We start from the raw sequence: 19,889 nt of genomic DNA, 5'->3' as shown, positions 1-19,889 counted from the left end.
TATGAGGTAAAACTCTCTAAGCTGGCATGTTTCTCATGTGCGATCTTGTCACAGCTGTACCGAGGACCAGCGCCACGCAGTGCAGCTCTGTTCCAGAGCCTCGTTTCGGCAAACGCATTGGCAACAACTTCGCCGTGGGCGCGTCGGTGATGTTCGAGTGTAACCCGGGCTACACGCTCCACGGCTCCACTGCCATTCACTGTGAAACCGTCCCTGATGCTCTGGCTCAGTGGAACGACACGCTGCCCACTTGTGTCGGTAAGTTCAAACCTCGCCAGCCCCTGAGAGCGATGCATAATCGATGTGGCCTTTTGTCTTCACACATTTGGTTGTGTAACCAAGCATACTTAGCTAAATGATACATCACCGTGAAACAAAATGCAAGCTGAAGTAATACTGTGCAAAATGTGACAGGGAGTTTCTTTTAGGTGAGCAGAGTTAATTAAGCAGATTTTAGGACAGGGAAACAAGCTGAGGCTGGCAGAGGATCCTTGTGAAAGCCAAATATCATGACACAAACAGACACCTCTTCAGCTGTTAACTTAAGTTTCAGAGAGGTGTTTAGCAGTATAAAAAGTCCACCTGTATTTGTTTTGCTTGCTCTGCCAATCTTTCTCTCTCACTTTTTGGATTGCTAAGCAGTTCATTATTATGTTTTTCTTGGCATATTTAGGCTAGGTGAAAAGAAACCCTCTCGAGTACACACACTCAAATTAGCTGAATTAGCAGGCCAACCATTTAGCAGTATGCTAAAACAGAAGGCTAATCTGTTTGTGGCATGTTGAAATGGCAGGATAGCTGTATGGAGTATATACAATATTTATAACTGTATGTAATGTAAAAAATTGTGTTTTTTTTGGGAGAAGTCACAACTATGTTATGTTCAGCCATGTGGTTTATGTCAGGTATCTGCTTTATCGTGTCACAGCTTGTTTTATTTCTCTGCTCGTCTCAGTGTATTCTGCCTGAAGGGTCAGCAAATATCTGTGATATTTCACATGATTACCTGAGCACATGCTGCATTCTATATATCACTGGTTAAAAATGAATGACCCCAAAATTGCAGGGAAGTGAATTTGGTTAATAATTTAAGAATCTGACACAGATATATTGAGCCCTGCTCCATATCTGGCCTCCCTGTTTCTTCTCGCTCTCTGCCCCGCTCCCTTTCTGCTTTTCTTTTTTTTTAGCAACGGGGGGACATCAATCAGGATGTCTCTACCCGCTCGTAGCTGTTTAAACAAAGTGATTGGCTTTGACCTCTAGATTATCCCCTTGTCCTTGACAGATAGCATCTTACCTAAGCATAGGATAACAAAGACGGTTCTGCCCTGCCAGAGTCAGATAGCAGCCTGTGCTTTGTTATTGACAGATCCACTCGGTGGCTTCTAGTGCTGCTATAGACAATAGTTGGCAGCAAACAGGAGAAAACTGCTAAAACAGGCTTTTCCTGTGGAAGACAGGCAGCACATTCTTTTCTGACGTATCTATGCTGCGTTGTGCTTTTTAAACGTTCTCCCAAAAATAAAAATTCTGTCATAATTTTCTCAAACTCTCAAGATGTTCCAAATAAGTTTATCTCTTCTGCTGAACACAAAAGAAGATATTTTTAATTTTGACTTAGTGTCGAAAAAATACCATAGAAGTCAGTGGCTTCTGTCAATTGTTTGGTACCTTCAAATTTTGTGTTCAACAGAAGAAACTCTTGTAGATTTGAAACCACTCTATGGTGAATAAATGATGACAGAATTTGCTATTTTTAAATGCAGCACAAATGAAATGGCGTTATTTAGTTTGGAGATGAAATACAGCAGTTTGGAGAACTAGGAGAACAAAAAAGGTTTAATTCATCCAAAAAATTACTCATACTCCGCAGAGCAGAAAGTTTTAGCTGTTTTTACAATGAAAGTCAGTGGGGACTAAAAAGCACCCCGAAGCTATTTAGTCAGGTTTGGATCGAAATGAGTGAATAAATGATGACAATTTTCATTTTTTTGGTGTGCTGTCCCTTTAAAATGTATCTGTATACACTGCTGTTCAAACGTTTGGGATCACTAAGATTTTTAAAGTTTTTTAAAGAATTCGCTTTTGCTCATCAAGTCTGCATTTACTTTAAATATTATTACGGTTTAAAATAATATTTTTCTATTGTAATATATTTTAAAATATAATTTATTCCTGTGATGCAAAGCTGAATTTTCATGAGCAATTGCTCCAATCTTTAGTGTCACATGATCCTTCAGAAATCATTCTAATATGCTGATTTATTACTTTTATTGTCAGTGTTGGAAACTGTTGTCCTGCTTCTTTTTTCGGGATTCTTTGATAAATAAAACAACATTTTTCAAAATAGACGATATAAGTCTACAATGTAAGTCTTTGCTATCACTTTTTGTTATGAATGTAACATATCCTTGGTGAATTAGTATTAGTATTAATTAGAATTATTTTTTTTCAAAAAAGAAAGAATAAAAACATAATGACCACAAACTTTTAAATGGTAGTGTATATTGTTACAAAATGTTTCTATTTTAAATAAAAGCTGTTCTTTGTAACGTTTTATTTATTAAAGAATCCTGAAAGTATCACAGGTTCTGTTTTCAACATTGATAAGAAATTAGCATATTAGAATGATTTCCGAAAGATCACGTGACTGAAGACTGGAGTAATGATGGTGAAAATTCAGAAATTTTCATCACAGGAATAAATTACAAGTTAAAATATATTCATATTAAAACAGTTATTTTACACTGAAATAATATTACTGTTTTTTCTAGATTTTTGATCAAATAAATGCAGCGTTGATGACCAGACGAATCCCAAACTTTTGAAAGGCAGTGAATATATAATTTTTTATCATTGCTATTTTTCATTGTGCTGTAAAACAGTGACCTTTTTCATTTCATTAATTTTTATTTTTTTTACTTTACCTAAATGAAAATCTAGTCAGAAGCTGATTACAGCAGCATACTGTAGCAACACCTACTCAGTATTGGTTTAAAAAAAACAAGTGTATTTTTAAAGGTAGGAAGGCATTAAGGCCTAGTCATGAGTAATCATACAGCAAAGTTAGCTTTGATTATTCATCAAAAGTTATTTCTCTTTTGTACCTTGGCTGATGAATTCCTTCCATTTAATTGAAAGCTAATGCTTATTGTAACACATTTTCCTGTCTTTTGATTCGTCTTCGCAGTGCCTTGTGGAGGGATACTGACGATGCGTAAGGGGACCATTTTGTCCCCGGGTTACCCGGAACCCTACGATAACAACCTCAACTGTGTGTGGAAGGTGTCTGTTCCTGAGGGAGCTGGAATCCAAGTGAGTGGAGGAGCTTGTTTGAAGTTCCTCAAATTAAATGTTTCAGACAAGAAGCGTCAGTGATGGAAAAGTTTAAACTACAATAAAGAGAATTCTTAATGTCTAATTAATTATGCATAAGGCAATGTTTAATTTAGAAATGATGGGGAGTACAGTTCTACAAACTTCAGTGCCAGACTGTTTTTTTCACCTTGCCTGTTTTTTTACTCTGGTTGTAGTAATTTTGTTGATGGAGCATTAAGAGTGTTTATTGAATTTGCACACTGTGTTTACATGTTGCTCATCCAAATACTAAAAAAAAAAAACATCACTCTCATTATACATTATAATCAGGGAAGCTGTCTGAACTAGAAGCATCTGTTTCAGTGTGCCGTGGCTTCTGTTGACACTCATCCAGTTTCTATTTTTAATTCCGCACTAAAATAATATCCTAGCGTAGATTGTCTTGCTATTAATATTTTTCAATATATATTTAAATGACCTTTCACAATTACAGGATATCAAAGCTATATAACACACATGTTTTTTAGCAGTTGTAGCATCCGTTGTATCGAAAAAGTTTGGGGTCAGTAATAATGTACAATTTTGATACAGTTTAAAATAACTGGCTATTTTAGTTTCATTTATCCCTTTGATGGCAAAGCTGAATTTCAGCATCATTATTCTACTCTTCAGTGTCACATGATCCTTTAGAAATCATTCTTATATGCTGATTACATGCTTAAGAAACGTTTATTATTATTTACTGTTACATTTACTATTAAAATATTGAAAACAGCTGTGCTGCTTAATATTTTTGTGGAAACCGTGATAAGTTTTTTACATTTTTTTAAAATCTACTGACCATGGTGTGTGTCAATTTGTATGCCTACAATTACCTGTAAGATTTTATTTTAGATTTATTGTTCCTTTAGCTTTGACTTTAGAGCAGATTTGTCCTTGTTAATAAACAGTCAGAGATGTTGTTGTCCAGTGTAGATGCATTGTCCAGGCTCCACATACAGTGCATCATGGAAAGAAGCTCAGTACATTAAAAACATTGTCTGTGTTCTTTCGTTCTACCTGTTTTTACTCATTTACTTACTTTCTTTATAAATTAGATTCAAGTTGTGAGTTTTGCCACGGAACATAACTGGGATTCTCTGGATTTCTATGATGGCGCAGACAACAATGCACCCAGACTAGGCAGCTATTCAGGTAAGAGTTCAACTACCGGAAAGTACATACTTTTTCCTGTTTTGGGATCGAAAATCTCTTGCCGGAACATATTTCCGTTCACTATACAGCAGAAATTCTCAAACTTTTTTTTCCAGCTGTTAGATTTTAAAGGAGAAGTTCACTTCTAGAATGAAAAATTTACAGATAATGTACTCACCCCTTTGGCATCCAATATGTTCATGTCTTTCTTTGTTCAGTCGAAAAGAAATGTTTGTTCTTGAGGAAAAAAAAATCAGGAATTATCTCAATATAGTGGACTTCAGTTGTGCCCCCAAGTTTGTACTTCCAAAATGCAGTTTAAATGCAGCTTCAAATGGATCTAAACGATCCTGAGGGAGAAGGGTCTTATCTAGCAAAGCAATCTGTCATTTTTCTGTAAATTTTTGTTCTGGAAGTGAACTTCTCCTTTAATACTAGAACAAATATTTGATCTTTTTATTAAGTCTTTTATTTAGATTTTTTTATTTTATAAAATTAAATTTCATTTAATTAGCTATTCATAACCGCAGTTTAAGGGTTTAAAAATGTGGAATATAAACTAAAGACTGGAGTAGTGTTGCTGTGGATAAAGTTAATTTTAGTAATCATCATGAGGAATGAGGTAGGTTACACAGCGTTCCCCCTGGACAACGTCATTATTCAGAAAAATCTCACTGCTGAATGCCACTGTTGACCAATTACAATCAAGTATTCCAGAGCACCATATAATAAGCTTGTGTTGTTCATATCTTAATTAACATTACTGAAATATTAAATTAGGAGTAGTAGAATGCCTCTATCCAAACAAAATGATCTTTGCTCTTAGTCTTTACAAGAAATGAATTCAAATGAAAACATCAGAGATTCCTTGCCACAACTTGATATCATTAATTGAGTCACACCTTGAAGAAAGTCAATCGTTTGTAATTTTTGGAGCCAGGAAACTTGGAGGAGGTGCATCATGCTGTTTTTGGCTAGCTAATTAATTGCAATGTCTGGCAGCACATCTAATGGGTGCTGCACCTGACTACTCAGCACTTTATTTGTTTGTAAACAGAGCAACCAGAGAAAGTGTACTGATGCTAACAGCTTGTCATTGTTGAGCCCTGATGGCTCAATGGCCTTCTTGTCATTAGGAGAGGGTGTACAGTGTTTGGAACAGTGTTTCTGGGCTGTTCCCAGATGATGGGAAACTCTGCTTTATAGTGTCCTGTTGGGAACAGTGACTTTATCTTGCTTTCAGGGACAGTCAAGGTTTTTATGGCTGCGCTGCAGGAGCAGTAATTGAGATGGTTCCAGCAGCTCGGAAGTTGACCTCAGAGTTGAACTGTACCACAGGAAGTATTTAAAACAGTGAGGGTGTGGTGTCACAAGACAAATGTTAACAGGTGTACGAAAACTTTTCATCGCAGCATGGACATTTAAGATGTTCCCATTAATGAAAGTCTGATGTGGTGTTAGGCCACACTTTGTTATGCTCAAAATGTCTTTGCTTGGTAATCCACCTTATCTGTTTCTTATTTCAACTTCAGCTAATGTGATTTTGACTGCAAAAGTGAAGAATTGCAGCTTTTCATAATCTTCTGCAGTCTATTGCATGCATAACACAGTTTCTTCTTTATCAGGAACTACCATTCCTCAGCTCCTGAATAGCACATCTAACAACCTCTACCTGAACTTTGTGTCAGACATCAGTGTGTCAGCAGCAGGCTTCCATCTGGAATACACAGGTACGGAACAACAGCAGAGTGTAACAACATTACTCTATTGATTCCTTTCAAATGACCATGTTCAACAGGACACTCTGTGTTAAATAAAGCCTGCATGTACAGCCCCACCCTAGACCTTAACCTCTTGGGAAAGTCTTTAGCTTTTCAATTTTCTATAAACATAATGTGTATTAGATGGATGGATGGATGGATGGCTGGCTGAACAGATGGATGGACAGACAAATGGACATATGGACAGATGAATGGACAAATAAATGGATGGATGGACAAATGGCAGATAGATAGGTACAATAGATAGTTAACATAGACTTGCGGATGGATGGACAAATGGACATATGGATGAACGGATTGACAAATGGACGGATAGATGGACAAATGGTTAGATGGTTAGGTGTATGGCAAAGAGAGAAGCACAGTAGATAGACACAATAGAAAGACAGAATCGCAGATGGATGGACGGATGGATGGACAAATGGATGGATAGATGGACGGATGGCAGATAGACAGGCACAACAGATAGACACAATAGAAAGACAGACTCACGGATGGATGGACAAATGGCAGATAGACAGGTACTACAGATAGACACAATAGAAAGACAGACTCATGGATGGATGGATGAGTTGATAGATGGACAAATGGCAGATAGACAGGTACATTAGATAGATAACATAGACTTGCGGATGGATGGACATATGGACTGACAGATTGACAAATGGATGGATAGGTGGATGGTAGATAGAGAAGCACAATAGATAGACACAATAGATAGATAGAATCGCAGATGGATGGACAGATAGATGGACAAATGGATGGATAGATGGACGGATGGCAGATAGACAGGCACAATAGATAGACTCAATGGAAAGGCAGACTTGCAGATGGATGGACATATAGATGGACAAATCTATAGATAGATGGGCAAATGGCAGTTAGACAGGCACAATAGACGCAATAGAATGACAGACTCATGGATGGATGGACAAATGGCAGATAGACACAGATAGACAGGCACAATAGAGAGACACATGAGGCAGAGATGGATTAATGGATATATAAATAGACTGATACTACAGATAGTAATCAAAGGGGAGAATGGCAATGGAAATAGAGATGGTCCCAGCCAATAGTCATATTTTCATATCAGAATTTGGCAAAACGATCTGTATGGCTGCAGGTGCTGAGCCAGAGAGAGACACCTGTTCCACACAAAACAGAGCCAGATGTCCACATTTATATCCATAAAATAATTAGCCAGAAAACAGTCCTTCTAACCACATGTTTTCAGATACCAGCACAGCGAATCCTCACAGGCTTGCTGAAATACAAATCTATCCTTTTAGGAGTTCAGAAACCTGAAATCTTCTGCACACACTAGCTGTCAGTGCTATTCTGTGGAGATTTTTTGTTTTTTTATATCAGATGATTGCAGCAGTTTTGAACTCTATGTGTTTACAGCTATTGGCCTAGATACATGTCCAGAACCTCAGACTCCAACCTATGGGATTAAAGTAGGGGATCGATACATGGTGGGAGATGTTGTCATGTTCCAGTGTGAGCAAGGATATTCTTTACAGGTGAGGCCAATATGTTGTTTAAAATATGCAGTGCATGTGATGTATTTTTTGCATTGATCACTTCTTCGCAAACAGTTTTGTCATATATTCCCGAGAGCACAGTGCTGTATTTGTGATTTGAAAATAATGATCTGTTTTGTTTTTGTCTAGGGAAATGCTCATATCACATGCATGCCTGGACCAGTCAGGAGGTGGAATTATCCGGTACCTCTTTGCCTCGGTAAGGTTTTCTGAAATGGATTGTGGAAGATTGTGTTTCTCAGTTTTGAATTCCTTTCATCAGCAATTGAATGAGAGGCTCCATGATGGGTTATGTGAGTTTAGGCTGAAGTTTGATTCATCATCTCCTCCTAAATTCCCCTCCTGTCCCAGCAGGTTTTATTTCATTCCAATCCTAAAATGCAGAGTGCGGCAGAGTTTTCGATCACACTGTAGAGTATTGTGATGGATTATCTGGTGTTTATTTATGGGGCTGTTTTTAAAGTGAAATCCAACTAGACCCTTTATGTTTCAGTGTTTGGCTTCATTTTTCAACTGTTTTAGCCTCAGCCAAGCTGAAAATCCTGAAATACCCAGCTCAATAATTTACCACCCAGCTGCTCGTACACATTCTGAATGCAAGCGCTCAAACTATGACTTTTTTAACACTCCTTTACGGATGCTTTCTGCTCAACTCAGAGGGCAAAGATATCTCTAAACTTGAGTTTACATGAGTACTGTTGTTTCGACACTGCCAAAACCTTTTTCCAAATGAATGTCAAACTTTTTTAACACAAACATGACCATGTTAAACATTTAGAAACATTTGTTTTTCAACACACTCGAAGGGAAAATGATATTACCTCAGCCATCCTACAGTAGGTGTATATAACTTGCTACTTTCAGACAAATACAATTGGAGTTATATTAAAAAATGTCCTGGCTCTTCCCAGCTTTATAATGGCAGTGAATGGCTGTTGAGATTTTGAAGTCCAATAAAGTGCATCCATCTATCATAAAAGGTACTCCACATGCAGGCCTTCTGAAGCAAAGAAAAATATTCATATTTAAAACTTTTAAACCGCTTGTATGTGCGTTCAAGAGGCAGTGGCGTTCAAACTGGTTTCCAAACACATATTGTTTGAACAAACAAGACGGCCCCACATCTAACTCACACCATTGCTTACATTATAATGCACATTTACAACTGTAATGAAAAAACTAAATTTTGAGTACACAAGGTGGCCAGGGTATCCCTTAGTACAGATGAGCTTTTGCCTGTCTTTAAGCCTTGAGTGTTGCAAACCAAAAATATAGCGACTCGAGAGTAGAAATGATAAGTTTGCTCAATGATTTGTATGTGTTTGTGGGGACGCACTCTTCTCCATCTGCTCCTTGTGAAACGCAAGATGGAGATTCTCTTCGACTGCCAAACTGATGTGCCAGACGTCTCTCTCCCTTTCACTGCATCAGCCCATCCTGTTTCTAGCATATCCTATGTGGCCAGCAAGCTTTCCTATAAGACCAAGTTTGGGTCTTTTTCCTCAGATCAGTCCATCACTGATCAAGGGCACCTTTTCTATCTTTTATATTGCTTTGGCTCATGTTTAAGTTGGCTGTCCCTTGACCTGCCCAATTCCCTTTGGCTCCTGTTTGAAAGAAGTTGGAAGGAAGTTTCTACTACTTACATATGCTCAACATTGTCCAGCCTTGTCTGTGCCAAAACTAGTTCACAGTTAGCTGTGATCTACATAAAACTGTTGGAATCACGACTTAAAACCCCAGACATGTTGATGCTTTTTATCATGTTCCTCATTTCTATAAAAGAGACAATAGTTTTTGTTTTTGTGCCAAACAAATAGAATGCAGATCAGAATTTCTTTTATTCCTATAAACAGCTTTTATTTCTGTTTAGAGCATTTCTGCTTCTGTTTCACTCCTGCTTGAGCAACAGTTTAATCTTAGAGTAAGTGAAACGTAAAGGACTGAACACGAGAGTTGACGTAATAAATGGAATTTCTGAATGTTCCCAAATGTTCAGATTAAAAGACTATTTTAAGGTACATCAGTTTGTCATATTTGTCCAAAAGTGTTGTTCGTTTCTTATAGGGGGAAAAAAAATTAAAGGGTTTGACTTGTGACTTTTTTGTGCTGTATGCATTCAGTGATGCAGTAGAGAAGAAGTGCATGATGTGCAACCCTTTTGGTTTTGTATAAAGTTAATCTTTATCTGTATATTCACAGCTCAGTGTGGTGGAGCCATGACGGAGGTTAGCGGAGTGATTCTGAGCCCTGGTTTTCCTGGCAACTACCCAAGTGGTCTAGATTGCACCTGGACGGTCACCCTTCCCATTGGTTTCGGTACATGTCATTAAACTGTGCAGAAATGAGCTACATCATTTTGTGCCTTTCATCAGTGTCACTTACTGTTGTCAATATGTTGTTTAAGGAATCCACGTGCAGTTCCTTAACTTCTCCACCGAGGCAATCCACGACTACCTGGAGATCCGAAGCGGGCCTAGTGAGACCGGTACAGTGATTGACAGGTTCAGTGGGCCGCAGGTTCCTGAATCACTCTTTAGCACCACCCATGAAACCAGCTTCTTCTTCCACAGCGACTATTCCCAGAATAAACCTGGATTTCATATTACATATCAAGGTAAGACATTTCCCAAAGCCATAGGGGCGTCTTATTATTGAGTTATTTACAGCGGCCTTTTGCATTCATCCTTCTCATTTGTTTGTTTGGTTTTTTTCAGCCTATCAGCTGCAGAGCTGTCCTGACCCTCGACCTTTCAGGAACGGTATCGTAATAGGCAGTGACTTTAGCGTGGGCATGACGGTGTCTTTTGAGTGCTTACCCGGTTACTCACTCATCGGCGAGACCTCTCTAACGTGCCTCCATGGAATCAGCAGGAACTGGAACAACCCTATTCCACGCTGTGAAGGTGGATTTTCACTCTTTTCCTCAATATAAATTCTTTATACACCACGTTTATTTGCTATTGAAATTGGATGACCTCCGCGTTTCATGCATGCAGCTGCTCACTGTAAGTTATTATGAAAGTGTCATTGCTTGCTTACAGCTGATAACATTATAGGCAAGCTCACGAGTGAGATTTATTGCCTTATCTCAACAATATTACTAGGTAATGCGTGATGTTAAACAGCGCCACGCATCTTTATGGTGAGAACAAATTCTCAATGGCTCACTGATCAACATTACTTCCTAGAGCAAAATGAGGTGATGTCATAGCAGAGCGATCACGGCTAGGAGATGAACTTTAAGAGATAAAACCTTTAAAGATGCACTAGGTCATTTTGTTCTTGTTTCACCAGCTTCTGTTCATCTTCAAAAGTCAATATGAAGCAGCCTTGGGCTGTATACTGACATCTTTTGGCTGAGATTGGAACTGGTTGATTTGCTCTAAAATGTCTTCAAAGTGCAACAAAGTCCAAGTAGATTCCAAATGTTTCTAAAAGAGAGTAAAAATCTAGTCAATAAGCATTTTCTTTGAATGCAGATGTGTATATGCACCAGTATAACTATATAAAGTAAGAAGCAGCAATATCTGCTTAGATATATTTTATGGAAACATTTTTAAACATGAAAAATGTCACACGGAGACTTCTGTGAATATGTTTGAGTGATGGCAGGAATCAGAGATTTAATTTGATTTGTTGAAATGGACAATACGATTCACTGAATCATGGAAATGAATCAGTTTATTGAAATGAATTGAACAACACTAATGTCATTATTGCTACACTGCAAAAAATGCTTTTCTTACTTAGATTTTTTGTCTTGTTTCCAGCCAAAATATCTAAAAATTCTCAAATCAAGAAGGATTTTCTAGACAAGCAAAAATTATTGTCTTGTTTTCAGGAAAAACAAGTCAAAATTAAGTGAGTTTTTGCTCGAAACAAGCAAAATAATCTGCCAATGGGGTAAGCAAAATAATCTTGTTTTCCACTTGAAATAAGATTATTTTGCTTACCCTATTGGCAGATTATTTTGCTGGTTCTAAGCAAATACTTACTTAAATTTGATGTCTTTTTTCTGAAAACAAGACAATAATTTTTGCTTGTCTAGAAAATCCTTCTTGATTTAAGAATTTTTAGATATTTTGGCTGGAAACAAGAAAAAAAAACCTAAGTAAGAAAAGCATTTTTTGCAGTGTACTGACTTTTACATCAGTGATATCAAAGTAAGGAAGAATCACAAAAAGATTCTTAACCAAATAAAATGTTGATTAAAATCATTGCAATATTCATGGTGTTATTTTATTTTATACTAAGAGGAAAAACAAAGCAAGTATTTCATGAACATTCAATATATCACACAATCACAGAATGGATGCAGAATCCTGTAATGATGTTTCTTTTACTAAGTGCAGTTTTCACAGTATTTGTAACTTGCTATTAATTTATTCTGGGGTTTACCAATATCACGTTTATAGATAATGGCAGGTCATGAAATCTAAACATGTCAGCTACAGTGATATGGGACCAGTCATATGTAAAATAAAATAGCTTTTCCTAGACCACTATTTTAGGGTTGTGTGTAATCTCGTTTACATTAAAGGGAAACACTGCCAAAAAAAATGCTTTACTTGCTTAGATTTTTTGTCTTGTTTCCAGCCAAAATATCTAAAAATTCTTAAATCAAGAAGGATTTTCTAGACAAGAAAAAATTATTGTCTTTCTGAAAAAAGAAGTCTTTTCTTGGAACAAGCAAAATAATCTGCCAATGTGGTTAGCAAAATAAACTTATTTCAAGAAGAAAACAAGATTAATTTGCTTGTTTCAAGCAAAAACTCACTTAATTTTGACTTTTTTTTTCTGAAAACAAGACAATAATTTTTGCTTGTCTAGAAAATCCTTTTCGATTTAAGAATTTTTAGATATTTTGGCTAGAAACAAGACAAAAAATCTAAGTAAGAAAAGCATTTTTTTGCAGTGTAATTCACCCAAAAATTACCCACCTTCATGTCGTTCCAAACCCGTGAGACCTTCATTCATCTTCAGAACACAAATTAAGATATATTTTATGAAATCTGAGAGCTTTCTGACCCTGCATAGACAGCAATGCAACTGACACGATCAAGGCCCAAAAAGGGAGTAAGAACATTGTTAAAATAGTCCATGTGACATCAGTCGTTCAAACTAAATTTTATGAAGCTATGAGAATACTGTTTGTGCACAAATAAAACAAAAATAGCAACTTTGTTCAACAATTTCTTCTCTTCTTAATACCTTTCTGGGCCTTGAACGTATCAGTTGCATTGCTGTCTATGCAGGATCAGAAAGCTCTCTGATTTCATATAAAATATCCTAATTTGTGTTTCGAAGATGATCATGAGGGTGAGTAATTAATGACAGAACTTTCATTTTTGGGTGAACTAACCTTTTAAAATATTTTTCTTGCAGAAATGTTATTCAGATGTTAACATGACTTTTTTTTCCTGTGTTCCCAAAAGCTCTGTGTGGTGGAAACATCACCTCCATGAACGGCACCATCTTCTCACCCGGTCACCCAGCCGAATACCCCAACTTCCAAGACTGTGTGTGGAGCGTCCGTGTGCCGCCTGGAAACGGCATCTACATTAACTTCACTGTCCTCAGCACTGAACCCATCTATGACTACATCACTGTGTGGTAAACTCTCAGAGGAGTCTTTTAAATATGTCATGATGTTTTTATTAGAAATCAGTTAATATTTATCAGTGTATGATAAATAATAATAGCACTGAAGACATAAGAGAGATTGGACTGCATATGCAGATAAACGAGCCACAAGAACTGAGAGTCTTTTGTGACCACACTCCAAACGTCCTTGAACGTAAGACACTCACTCTTGTGTGCAAAACAGCCTGCGGTCCTCTGAAAAGCCTCAAAGCACACTTGCTCGTGTCTGTAGAAGGAAATCATCCTTTAAATCTCCCCAAAACACTTTTAGGACTAGCTGCCACCTCATTTGCTTGGTTAGGCATCACAGTATCTCTCCATTTGAAAAGTAGTTATATAAATTGCCTTTGCACAGGTCCTCAAGTCAGGAGACAATTTTCAGGATTAAATTCAGTTTCGCTTCTGGGTTCCCTAATGTGGTGTCTTGTTACCAAAAGGGAAACTTCACACTTGTTTTGTTTGACTTTGTCTGGTGTTGGATGACACTACCCAGAGGTGACACCAAATTGTGCATTAGCTAAATATTTACTTTAGATGCAGACGTAATATTTCAGTGTAGATTTTTTTAAAAAGAGTTTAGTTATGTTTTCCATTAGTATGTGTTTACAATATTATACACAAAAATGTAAACTTAAACACTTTAAATTTGCCTTAATTATCATGTTCGAAAGTTATACTTGGTTTGTGGGCATAAATGACTTTCTGCAGCTTTTTTAATAGTTATGCATAATTTCCCTTCTGAGCTTTGTCTCTTTAACCTTTCAGGAAAGATTTTTGCTAATTGGGAATACTTCATTTTATTTGCTTTCTGTAGCTACTGGTTTTGCTGTCCTCATGGAAATTAAGCCCATTTGCTTTGGTGTTTTAGACTCCAAAGGGAGTGTGTCTTCAAACAAGAAGAAACATCTCTAGAGGTTTGCCAGGCTTAATATAAGGAATAATTAAACAACAATACAGATTTTATACTTAAAGTTCTTTAAGGAAAAAGTTGCTAAACACGACTTGCAGTCTCCCAAATTGAAGCTATTTTTGTAACACAGCATGCAACTTTTGAAGTTATTGACATGTATCTTATTGAGAGATTTTGAGAGACGGAGTCACAGATAACAGCAGGCTTTAGTCAGAGTTTATGTCCTTATAGAGTCAATTTAGGCCAGTTGGTTGTTTGGAAGAGCAGAGACTTTTGACTAATTGTCCTTCACATCGTTGTGACACCAAGTTGCGGGGGAGATGGAATAATGCATTGAATGAAACCCAGGATAAATCCAGTAATTAATGTCAGCTGTTCACTTTTCATATCAGAGGTCCCTCTTGTTTAAGAAAAATTCCGGAGGGTACTTTTATTTATTAATGGATTCTGCGTACCCCACACTCACCATTTTTTTAAATAATGCATTTTTACCACAGATAGAGGTTACATTATTATTGCATTTTTCTTACTTTTTTGCTCTGCAATTGAGATTGCATTTATGTTGCAGTTCTTCAGTCAGCCCCAAAATCTGCCTGACAACGTGCTGTACTAAAATTCATGGACAAACTCGCAAACACGCTTCTGTATTTCCCTCTCCATCGAATCCTTGGTGTACTGCTCCTAGTGACCATCTCATGCATCATAGGTGACCTAGATAAAACAGTGTCTTCTGGTTCATTAGTCCAGCTCTATCGTTCATGTACCGGACGAAGACTTTATACTTTTCTGCTGGGCTGGCCTAATGTACAGACAGCGGCAGATAAGGCAGGAAGATAGCTTAATAAACTGTAAGACACAGAGAAATGACTGCCTGTTTTTGAGATGCGCTTCTCGCTTTTTCTTGCAGTCAATAATAGGGGAAATATTGCTGTCTCCGCTTAAAGTCCCATTTCAGACAATATGGCTCATAAAAGCAGCCTTCAGCGATGTATTGCAGCAGAGATCAGTCTTCAACTATGAAGCACGTAGTTTATTTACTCTCAGTGTAATTTCAGAGTCGTTATTTTCGCTGGGCCACTAGGTTAAAGTCACGTTTCAGTGACTTAAGGTTCATAAAAACAACTTTAAGTGATAAAGTGCAGTGGAGATGAGTCCTAAAATGTTTAATTTATTTACTCTATGTGTAACTGTAAAATTCTTTACTGAATGTTTCAGACTGATTTTATGCCCACTTTTTGTATCCTTTGTTCATCATTTAATGAATTACTGCATGCTGTGATGATCAACAGAGAAACTTTTAACAAATCCTCTTTACCACCCACAATAACCATTTTGTAAACTAGGCGGAATGTATAATGAGCTTATTTTTCCAAGAATAGAGGTGTATTTGCACTGAAAAGAGCAACCCGGACTCATGAAAATATGTGCCTCTATATACATTTCTGCAACACCGCAATTACGTACCTTATTGTACGTTTCACGGCAGTCTCAAAGTGAAATGTCCAAAGAGTGACGGTAAAACACACATTTAATATGTGACCGTGGCACGTTTTGATTACATTGGTACAGGCACAAATCAAGTATAGGTATCTGCAGAAATGTAATGGGCGTTACCAGATCAGTGGTTGAGGCCAAAACAGAGAGGCGTTTTTCGACCATGTTATCTAATTTGGCTGACATCGTAGTCAATGAAAAAAAAAAAAAAAAAAAACACAATTTGTTGAGTCAACTTAAAATAAATTGTTACCCTGCCTCTGTAAAATTTTAAGTTCAGTCAACTCAAATAAGTTTAGTCAACTTGAAATGTTAAGCTAAGTGATAACTTAGATATGAGTTGACTAAACTGAAAATTTGGTTTAAACTTAAATTAATAACTCAAATTAAGTTAAATCAACTCAAATATCACTTAATTGTCACTTCGTACAACTTAACATTTCAAGTTGACTAAACTGTTTTGAGTTGACTGAACTTAAAATGGTAAAGCAGCAGGGTAACAAATTATTTTAAGTTGACTCAACTAATTGTTTTTTCAGTGATAGGTTTAGGGGGTGGGGTCAGGTAAGGGGATAATTTAGAAAGATTTAATGATTTAGAAACATCCAGCAGTTTGAAAACACCCCAAAGTCAAAAACGCCCACTGTTGCTCTGCAGAGACCTCAATCTCGCTCGAATTGCTAAGTTTTTATTATTCTGAGGTACGTATTGCGGCTGTTTAGAATTCAAAAATCCGATGAGTGTCGCTAAAGGTTGCTCTGTCGTGTTGGAAATATCCCCTACACCAAACCAAACCTTAATCATAGCCAATAGTGTTAACAAATGAAAAAGTGGCATAAAAACACATTTGTTGATACTAGTGTGCTATTTTAACTGCTTTATGCAGATTTGAGCTGTTTTGTCAAAGCGTTGTTTCACAGAGTTCGTACCGGAGCTCTTCATCATTTTCATCTTCAATCCTGAAAAAAAGAATCACAGGTTCCAAAAAAATATTTGGCAGTACAACTGTTTCCAACATTGATAATTCTAATAATAAATCAGCATATTAGAATGATTTCTGAAGTGATACGTAAGACTGGAGTAACAGCTGATAAAAAAAATTAAGCTTTGCATCACAGGAATAAATTATATTTTCAAGTATATTAAAATAATAAAAAAATGTATTATTTATAGTATGTAAACATTACAATACTTACTGATCCCAAACTTTTGAGCAGTAGTGTATATAGAGGCACGTATTTCCACTGAGCCTAGGTAGGAAAAGAGTGACAGCAACTTAATTTAAATACTTCCAGGTGGTTTTTGCACTGACAAATATTATTTAGAAATCCTTTTCCTTACTTAAGCTATAGCTGTGGATAAATTGTAAATCTTAGTCACTCCATTTCTGTTTTTTTTTTTTTTCAGGGATGGTCCTGACCAGAGTTCACCCCAGATCGGTCAGTTCAGTGGTAACACAGCCTTGGAGTCTGTCTACAGCACATCCAATCAGATCCTCATCAAGTTCCACAGCGACTTCAGTGGAAGTGGTTTCTTTGTGCTTAGCTACCATGGTGAGATGCTCCACATACTTCAGGTCCCATTCGTAGACTTTTTTTTACCAGTTCATCCAATCAGCACCTCAATGACCACCATGGTTTTTAACAATAAAAACTGCAATTAAATAGTTGACCCAACTGCCTCTGTGAGAGGCTGAATGAGTTACACTTTTATCCATTCATAGAATTTTAATTGAGGGCAAATTACATATTTAGACTTTGTAGCCTCATCTATATGTAAGCCACATGAACATAATCACACTTATGTCTAAATATTTTTTTTTAGAGTTGTTTAATTTTAACCTTGGAACTAAATAACATAAGATGCTTTTCAAGAACCTGAAAAAGGTTTCAGTCTGTAAACAGGAATTGGTAAAACTTGATGCAGTTTGACTCAGTAAATATCTGTCATTACTGTGTCTTTTAAATCCTCACCAGCCATTTAAAGTGGCTTACATATACACTGATCATACTGACTTTAGTCAATGTCTGACTTATAGTTTGTTACATGCTTTCATATTGATCCTCAGTGCTTAATGATTCTGAGATGCATTGAAAGCAAATAACCATTTCAGACTGTGAGTCATGCCAACAATCACAAGGTTATGTACAGAGTTCTCTAATTAGTCTGGTTTGTGTATTTTCCGTTAACTTTCTCTAAATCAGGATCTTCAAATCTGGCCCACGAGGTCCACTTTCCTGCAGAGATTAGCTCTAACCCTAATCAAATACACTTGAGCATGCTAATCAATATCTTCAGGATCATTAACGCAAAGCCAATAGAAGGCAAGCCTGCAACCTTTAGCCAAAAAAGCGTAACGGCTAAAGCTAACACTTCCGGTTTGGGAAAGGAGACCAGAGGCCGTTTTTCTTTGAATGGATGTCAATGGATGTCTTATCATGTAATTAATTGACCACCTATCGGCTAATTTTCAGCATTTTTCTACACCAAAAAAATGCAGTTTTAGTAAGAGAAGTCACTGACTTGAGCTTAAGGCGTTTCCCATTCATTCCTATGGTATCCGTAAATGGTGATTGAGTGTCCAAACAAATCTGAACTGAAATTCAGTGACGTCAAGGCTGTAATGTGCAGTGTTGGGCAAGCTACTTGGAAAATGTAGTGAGCTAAGCTAACAGTTACTCTTCATTAAATGAAGCTTAACTACACTAAAGCTACAGCCTTGGGTAATGTAGCAAGCTAAGCTACAGCAACATGGCAAAAGTAGTTTACTACATCTAAGCTATTTTTTACATTTTCATTTTTCTATTGAACCAACATCATACCAAGTCAATGCTCTCTCAGTGATCAATTAAATTGTCAGTCATACAGGCATAAAAGTCCAGTTTAATTGTTTATTCAACCACTCTTCCAAACCAATTTGGCAACAAAAATCAGTATAATGTACAGGGCTGGGTTTATCTCATATTTTGGGGGGTTGGGGGGGGTTGAATTCTTTCTTGAAAAACATTTTTTTTTAAACAATGGCACCTGTTTCAGAATGTTGAATGAATAAAACAGGGAAAACACGAAATTTTTAAATAAAATAATTTATACATATAATTGAATAACATAGTCTATATATGAATGGGTGTTTGTCAACTGATTGCATGCCATCAGTGTTGACAGCTTCGTAAAAAAATAGCCTAATGGAAGTGCTGTAGTTTTGCTGTATATAGCTACTGAAATATGACAGACCGCACAAAAACAGCACTTTAATTTACTGCCATTTTTAAAGATAGTAATTGATTTCTTGAATACAAGACTGTGAATAAAAAACCAGACCCTGTTACTATCTCCTTTAACTTTAACCGTATTCAGAACCGAACGAGGATGAAAAAATAAATAAATAAATAAATAGATTTGCCTAAACAATCCAAAACAAATTTAAAGCGAAACTGAAAGTAAAGTTGGGCTTATGTAGACTACCTCTCTCGCCACAAATACAAATGTTTCCATATCTGCAATGTATTTGAAGCGAAAATATTATGCATTGGGTAAGCTTTGTACTTCATGCACGTCGACGGAAAATATCATGATGAGCAAAAATGTGCCACGGGACCGGTGTTCACGCTGAACTGCACGTAACACACACTATTTAAATTGAGTAGTGTAAGTTTTGGGTGACTGTGTTTTATTTCTCAAATGAACAGGCTGCAGTGATAGTGCGCGATCAAACAGCTGAATAGTATATTCCGGCATTTTGGTCATAGTAAAGGCATAATTCGATACTGCAAAGTCCAAAGCAGTTTGAAGTGTCAAGAATATTAGCAAAGATTAGTATAATTCGTTTAGACTAGAACACTGTTTAGTTCTTATTTCGCTATGGAACCTGATCGTTTTTTTTTGCTAAGAACGAACCGAAACATTTTGCCTTTCGCCATGAATTTGACAACCCACACCCACCCACTCCCCATCTTGTTCTTCTGAGTTTGAGATCTTCCCAGAGCACTAGACTGC

At 36.8% G+C, this 19,889-nt stretch overlaps 1 protein-coding gene across 1 annotated transcript in view; it reads left to right on the top strand.

Moving 5' to 3' along the window:
- csmd3b (CUB and Sushi multiple domains 3b) overlaps nucleotides 1–19,889 on the top strand; it is a 509,580-nt gene that overhangs the window by 397,581 nt on the left and 92,110 nt on the right. The window contains 11 exon segments of the mRNA XM_051137233.1: nucleotides 55–258; nucleotides 3,194–3,318; nucleotides 4,419–4,515; nucleotides 6,141–6,245; nucleotides 7,704–7,822; nucleotides 7,973–8,042; nucleotides 10,046–10,162; nucleotides 10,251–10,460; nucleotides 10,561–10,749; nucleotides 13,282–13,459; nucleotides 17,301–17,446. Coding sequence (XP_050993190.1) covers nucleotides 55–258; nucleotides 3,194–3,318; nucleotides 4,419–4,515; nucleotides 6,141–6,245; nucleotides 7,704–7,822; nucleotides 7,973–8,042; nucleotides 10,046–10,162; nucleotides 10,251–10,460; nucleotides 10,561–10,749; nucleotides 13,282–13,459; nucleotides 17,301–17,446 — 1,560 coding nt within the window.

The sequence above is a fragment of the Labeo rohita genome, chromosome 19 (assembly GCF_022985175.1).
Source record: "Labeo rohita strain BAU-BD-2019 chromosome 19, IGBB_LRoh.1.0, whole genome shotgun sequence".
Classification (NCBI taxonomy): Eukaryota; Metazoa; Chordata; class Actinopteri; order Cypriniformes; family Cyprinidae; genus Labeo; species Labeo rohita.
The sequence above is the reverse complement of the archived record's forward strand: the minus strand, read 5'-3'. Positions and strand labels throughout refer to the sequence as shown.